The sequence below is a fragment of the Pantherophis guttatus genome, chromosome 13, assembly GCF_059756535.1.
Source record: "Pantherophis guttatus breed Tessera chromosome 13, ASM5975653v1, whole genome shotgun sequence".
Taxonomy (NCBI): domain Eukaryota; kingdom Metazoa; phylum Chordata; class Lepidosauria; order Squamata; family Colubridae; genus Pantherophis; species Pantherophis guttatus.
In genome coordinates, this window is record NC_142075.1 from 12663595 (window position 1) to 12670980 (window position 7386).

At 42.5% G+C, this 7386-nt stretch overlaps 1 protein-coding gene across 4 annotated transcripts in view; it reads left to right on the forward strand.

Moving 5' to 3' along the window:
* Positions 1-7386, forward strand: part of AGBL1 (AGBL carboxypeptidase 1) — a 701662-nt gene that overhangs the window by 330880 nt on the left and 363396 nt on the right. For all 4 annotated transcript variants that reach the window (XR_009623272.2, XM_087878351.1, XM_034424683.3 and 1 more), the window contains one exon: positions 6565-6728. Coding sequence is in view for 3 of the 4 variants with exons in the window: in XM_087878351.1 (XP_087734477.1) it covers positions 6565-6728 (164 nt within the window). In the remaining variant the exon portion in view is untranslated. The remainder of the gene's footprint in view (positions 1-6564; positions 6729-7386) is intronic.

Genomic DNA, 7386 nt, shown 5'->3' on the forward strand with positions numbered 1-7386 from the left:
AGTCATCAGTGGTTCTGTGGCCAAGGATAGACATGAATTTGGGATTTTCCAAACTCATCTCATCCGCTTCACTATACTGGCTCTTATTAAAATTAGATTGATCTCTTAAAAGAACAGCCATGGAGATACCCCAAAAGTACTTTCCAAAAGGGAACAGAACCTTCTTCGTTTTTTCCTTGAAAACATTTTGCTTCTCATCCAAGAAGCTTCTTCAGTTCTGAACTGAACTGAATGAGAAGTGAAACATTTTCAAGGGGGGGGGGGGAAACCCAAGAAAGTCCAGTTGCCTTTTGGAAAAGAATCTTTGGGACAATCATGAACTGGATAATTGAGACTCTCCATAGATATTTAGCCAAGAAGATAGTTCTGTGGAGAACAGTTTCACACCTCTTGTAGAAATCCAATCTTCAGATGTAATTCTATCTTAACCCAATTTCTATTTTAATCTTTATTCCCAAACTCAAAAGTTAGATGATGTTCTATTCTGGCCATTACATGTCAACAACTTCTGTTTTCTTTAGACATCCAACTATTGTTGTGCTATGGTAGTAGAACAGTAGTGATAAGAGGCTAATATTACCTCATCAATGGCTAGATCAGGTGTCAGCAACTTGTGGCTCCGGAGCCACATGTGGCTCTTTGGGCCTTCTGCTGTGGCTCCCTGTTGTGTGATCCCACCACTGGCTGGGCCCGCCCCTCGCCCTCCTCTCCCAGTCACTCCTCACCTGACCTGAAAAGGCAAGGGCGACAGCGGGTGACAGAGAAGCGGCTGGGGCAGAGACAGAGAGATACAGAGAGAGGGGGAGAAAGAGAGAGACATAGAGAGATACGGAGAGGGAATCATGTGACTGGTGGAAGTGAGTGACATCGACTTGGCCATGCCCACCCAGGTTTTGTGGCTCCCAGTGTTTTCTTTTCTGTGGAAACGGGTCCAAATGGCTCTTTGACTGTTTAAGGTTGCATCTACCCCTGGACTAGATAATTCTAGAAGTTCCTAGAAGTTACCACCAAGAGCCATCCCAGAATTTGATTTTCTTCGCCACAGCAATTTCTCAATCAGAAAAAAAAAAAGTTCCAATTGATCTCCAAGGCATAAGGAAGCAACCGTACAAAAACTCTGTAGCTTCATGATTCCTTTAAGCATTCTATGAATGTGTGAATATATATATATATTTAAGGAAACCAACTTTATGAGCAGGAACATCATAATGATGGGAGGGGGGAATCAAAGTAACAGCCTTGGGAAACACCCCACTGTAATTACTTCCACTTTGTTTAACCTGCTCAAGAGTCCCATCTGTTGCTTTAGTAAACCTGACAGCTCAGGTATAAGAGCTGGAGAGGAAAAAAAAAAAACCCATAGCTGGAGGATTACTTTTAGCACACTTGAATTCACTTCAAATCAAGTCAGGACTTTAGTTTTTAACTCAACAAAATCACCAGACTGTTTGTTCTTTTGGATTCCCTCCCTTTGCTGGAGTAGAGGGAAGTTAAAAGGAGAAGAATATCACTTTTATGAATTTAGCAACACCAATGTGCAAACAGCATGTCACCATGCAGTGTCCTTGCTCCAAGGAACATTGAGGATAAATTTTGAACAGAGAGACAAAAGACTAAGCAGTGGATACAAAGCAATATCCTAAATAGCTTGAACCAAAAGCCAATTAAACATTTGAGGCAGGGGTGGGTTCCACTTATCTTTACTAGCGTACGAGCATGCGAGAGAGAGAGCACTTCTGCGCATGCACAGATCACCCATGATGATGTGGTGGGTGGGCAGAGCCTCCCGCCAGTTTTACTACCAGTTCTATAGAACCGGACTGAACCAGGAACAACCTACCACTGATTTGAGGGCTGTGTTTTGTAGTCTCAAAAATGCTTTCTTTCAAGAGGCAACTGGACTTTCTGGTTTTTCTTTGAAGACGTTTCACTTCTCATCCAAGAAGCTTCTTCAGCTCTTCAGATTCTGTGAGCTCTTCGTGGATGAGAAGCGAAACATCTTCAAGAAAAAAACAAAGTCCGGTTGCCTCTTGAAAAAAAGCACCTTTGGGACAACCATGACCTGGATGACTGAGAATCTCCATAGACATATATTTCATAGTGTAAATGCATTCCTTAGAAAATAGATAGTGATGGGTGAGAGAGGATGGGTGAAAGAAGAGAATATCTTGGAAGCTATTCAGGAAAACTATGGAAGGAGACGCAGGGCAATGAAAAGCCATCCCTTAAGCAAGGAAGAGATGCGGTGGCTCAGTGGCTAAGACACTGAGCTTGTGGATGGAAAGGTCGGCAGTTCAGCGGTTCAAATCCCTAATACCGCGTAATGGGGTGCATTCCCGTTACTTGTCCCAGCTTCTGCCAACCTAGCAGTTCGAAAGCACCTAAAAAATGCAAGTAGAAAAATAGGGACCATCTTTGGTGGGAAGGTAACAGCATTCCGTGCACCTTTGGCGCTGAGTCATGACGGTCACATGACCACGGAGACTTCTTTGGACAGCGCTGGCTCTCCGGCTTTGAAACGGAGATGAGCACCGCCCCCTAGAATTGGGAATGTGGAGCACATATGTGCAAGGGGAACCTTTACCTTTACCTTAGGCAAGAGTCAGGAAAGCAGAGCTGCACAAATTATTATCTGGGAAGGTCTAATATTTGGTTTCATTGTCTTCAGAAGCTAATCCTTTTCATTATTAGATGAGCTTTCCTCCAGAGGATGCATAGAAGTACAGAGAAAGACATGACTAGGCCTTTGGTTATCAACTTGGCTAGCCGAACTATTGCCAATGAAGGTTTGTTTGTAAATGGAGAGGCTACACAGATAGGAGCTGCTGGTGCATTAGCCCCACACAAATAATAATAAGAAGCACCAGGTTTTAAAGCCCACATGTTTATTGACAAAACGAGGGAAAGAAAATTAAGTCCACCGAGCAATAGAATATTCCAGGTGCTCTCTCTGGGGATAATAGTTGGCATTATCTACCTTGTTACCAGCTCCTCTGCCCATGTATGCTCACAGAATGCTCTCTGCATCATAATAGCTTTACAAACACACAGTGGCGATGCCCTGCGGCTGGGTATAAATAAATTGACGGTCTCCTTTCCTTACTAATTCAGGCAGCAAGCGGTTGGACAGCATATTAATTGGAGCTATCGTGAACAGTGCAAAGAGCAAACCCAGAAGCTGGCTCAGATTTTTTTTTTCTTTTTTTGGAATCTATAAATCGGTGCTGCTTTTAACTCTGCTCCTCCAATGTTTATGCCTCTTTAGCAAACTTATAATCAGGGAAACACACTTATCCACATTGAGGAGGGGTGGAGGAAATACGGAAATCTTTAAGCAGCAGCTAGCCAGGTTTGTCTGGATTTGGAAGCTAAACTGAGATGGGTTTGTTTAGTAGTAATAATAATAACCTTTATTGTCACTGCACACCATAGGTACAATGAGATTGTGGAGCTCCCTCAGTGCACACACCCCCAACACAATACAACTCACAATGAAGACAGAAAATCCCTAACCCAATAAATCATATTAACAAAACACCCAGTCCTATTGCACCAGTGTGAACAAGTTACATATTGCGCCGGCCCTGCAGTCCATCGTACTATGTAGTTATTTCGCATTCAGGAGCCTGACAGCCCACGGATAAAAACTGTTCTTCAGCCTGTTTGTGTGGCTGGCTATGCTTCTATATCCCCTTCCCGATGGTAGGAGGGTAAAGAAGTGGTGACCAGGGTGAGTGTCATTCCTAAGGATTTTCCTCACTCTTCTAAAGCAGCGAGCCCTAGTGATCTTGTCTAGTGGTATCAGGGGGCAGCCCATGATGTTTTGTGCTGTATTCACCACCCTTTGTAATGTTTTTCTATTCGCGTCTGTCAGACCAGCATGCCATACCATGATACAATAAGTGAGGACGCTTTCTATTGTGGACCAGTAAAAGGAGGTCATCAGTTGTTGTTCCACCCTGTTTTTATGCAAGATCCTAAGGAAATGGAGTCTCTGTTGGGCCTTCCTGGCCACCTGGATCGTGTTGTTTTTCCAGGTGAGGTCTTCGCTGAGATGGACTCCCAGGAATTTAAAGGAGGAGACTCTCTCTACACAGCCCCCTCTCAATGTAAAGTGGGGCAGGTTCCTTTCTCTTCCTCCAGAAGTCCAACACCATCTCCTTGGTCTTGCTGATGTTCAGGTGCAGGTTCTTTTTTAAGCACCATGTGACCGCCTGCTGCTACCAACGACCTCCCATCGACCCGTGCGCTCCCACAGAGAGGGCCTCCTCGGGGTGCCATCAGCCAGACAATGTAGGCTGGTGACCCCCAGGGGGAGAGCCTTCTCTGTGGGGGCACCTACCCTCTGGAATCAGCTCCCCCCAGAGATAAGGAGAATCCAAGACCTCAGTGCCTTCCGTCGCGCCCTTAAAACCCATTTATTTAAACAAGCCGGGCTGGCTTAAGATGAAATTTTTAACTGTTTTTAAATGTTTTAAACGTTTTTAATTGGTAAGTGAGTTTTAATTGGGCCAAATTTATATATCTTTTAATTGTTTTTAATATTTGTTCTGCATGTTTTTTAATCTGGCTGTACACCGCCCTGAGTCCTCAGGGAGAAGGGCGGTATAGAAATCCAATATAAAATAAAATAAAAATAAATAAATAAACATGTTTGTTTAATCCTTGGATGTGGAATGAGACTCAGAATGAGACTGGAAAAAAGCAATTGCACATCATTTTAGTGACGCTGTTAAGAAAGCACAATGCATACAATTACCATGAGCTGAGGTCCATACTGGGCATACTTTCTGAAGCCGGTTTGGTCTAGTAGTTAAGGCACTAAAGTAGAACAGAGGAGATCATGTGTTCAAGTCCCATCTTAGCCATGAGATACAGCTGGGGGACTTTGAGCCAGCTGTATCTCATAGCTAAGATGGGACTTGAACACATGATCTCCTCTGTTCTACTTTCTCAGCCCAACCCACCTCACAGTGTGGTATTTGTTGTTGTTGTGGGGAAAATAGGAAGAGGAAGGTGTGTTCCATATATTCGCTACCTTGAGTTATTTGTAAAAAATAATAATAGAATAGAATTCTTTATTGGCCAAGTGTGATTGTTCACACAAGAAATTTGTCCTTGGTCCTTGGTGTCCTTGGGTTGTTTTAATTTACGGCCAAAATATTTAATTATTTTAATACTGTTTTTAAATTTTGTATGCTCTGTTTTTACCTTGGCTGTGCACCGCCCTGAGTCCTATTTGGAGAAGGGCGGTATAAAAATTTAATAAATAAATAAATAAATAAATAAATATGCTCTCAGTGTACATAAAAAGACAAGATACATTCGTCAAGAATTATAAGGTACAACACTTAATGATAGTCATAGGGTACAAATAAGCAATCAAATCATACTAGGAAACAATATCAACATAAATCGTAAGGATACAAGCAACAAAGTTACAGTCATGCAGTCATAAGTGGGAGGAGATGGGTGATAGGAACGGTGAGAAGACTAATAGTAATAGTAATGCAGACTTAGTGAATAGTTTGACAGTGTTGAGGGAATTATTTGTTCAGCAGAGTGATGGCATTTGGGGAAAAAACTGTTTTTGTGTCTAGTTAAAGGCAGGAATACAAACAAATAAACAAAATTAACAAGAAGATCAAGTGTTCATTTAGTAAATCTGTGTGAGGCAACTCTGCTCAACTCTATGGCATTGGCCGAATCAGAATCATTGCCAACCCTCTTGCTAAAAAAAAAAGTCTATTTCTACCCTTTGATTCACAATGGGATAACTCAACGTGAATGGCTATTCCCATCTGGCAGAATGAAGTCTCATTCTCTCAATATATATGCAGAAGCCCCTTTTAGTGTCGGGATGAAAGCGGGGTAGTTGGTTCTCATCTGCCGCTACTTTGATGAGGTGGTTTCCTTCAAAGAGGCGCTTTGATTGAAGCCTTGTTGCATCGAAGCGCACCTAAAGTTTAGTTTACTTAGGAATAATTTTAATAAGGGTTGAAAAGCCGGGCATTGTGCCAACGTTTTCAGGGACAGGCTGGGTTGAGAGGAGGGCTCAGATGTAAAAAGGAAGGGAACCGACACAGATCTATGTACACAAGCGGAAGACGAGCGATTTAGTGATCATTAAGTTTCTGCAGTGTTTGGAGAAAAGAAATCACAATTGAGGGAATTCATTTCAATGTTTCTTCAACTCTGCCTGGGGCAACATTTCTCTTAGTTCATTGTAGAAAGAAAGTAAAGAGAGGGTCTACTGAGAAGACCAAGGTAGCGGAGGTTTGGGACTCTGAAGGATCACTGGCTTGCACGTTGTAAGACATCTCTCTTTGTATCCAAAAATCACTGCCTGCATGTTTTCCTTCCCACAGCCTGCCAAAGGCTCTTTGTTTTCATCCACTTTCATATCCATTTGTGAAAATTTTGGGAACAATCATTTGCCTTTTTTGCTTTCTCGGGAGCAGTGCAGCTAAAAGGAATGAACCAAGCTACCTCTGATTATGGGATTTCCCTCTAGGTTCTAACGTTACTTTCTCTCCCCCCCCTTTTTTTTTTTTTTGCTTCTAGGGTCTTCAGATGGGAACTTCGGAACTGGAGGAGATGGGTGCCAAATTCTGCCTTGGACTTCTGGTCCTTCAGCTTAAATCCCTGCCGTGCAGCAAGAAGGTGATGAGCCAGGCAGAGACTCTATTGGACCTGGAAGAGGAAATTGCTGATCTCCAGTCTCAAAGGTCAGGCCAGTAACAATTTATTTGGAACTAAATTAGCGGTTGGCTTTCGAAGTAGCAGAACATGAGACCTTTGTGCACTATTCTTGCATGCTATGTGTCTGTGTGTCTTTGGTTTGGGTATGTGTGTGTGTGTGTTGATGTTTTCTCGGCCTTATGTAATCTGACATAGAAATTAATGTCAGCTGCTAAAAGGAGCTTTCTAGTTCCATAGACTATAAGGTGTTGGCTGGGTTTACATTTTAGCTACTAGGGGATATCTTGTGCAAACAGGAAGATAAGGATGGAAATACAAAAGTAGCATTGAGATGCCCGAATTTTATTTTTTGGGGGTAAATTCTTTATTTGATTTTGAGGTCCCTAGTAATAATACAATTGGATGAAGAGGTATGTCAGTTAGGTGTATTTTTGGCCAGCCATAGAAGCGTGAGAGGACAGGTCCACTGCTTTGTATCTACCATCGTTCTCCTTTTGTGATTTGACTTTCTTGATTGGGTTGTGAAGGATTCTCTTGATCAGGTTGTCTCAGTTCTGTATTGCTTTGATGTTTACTAGGATGTCGGTTTCTATGCCCTCCAATAGTTCTTTGGCTTTTTGTATGTTTTGGGTTCTGTCCAGGACAATTATGGTTCATCCTTTGCCTTCAGGGAGGATGGTGAGG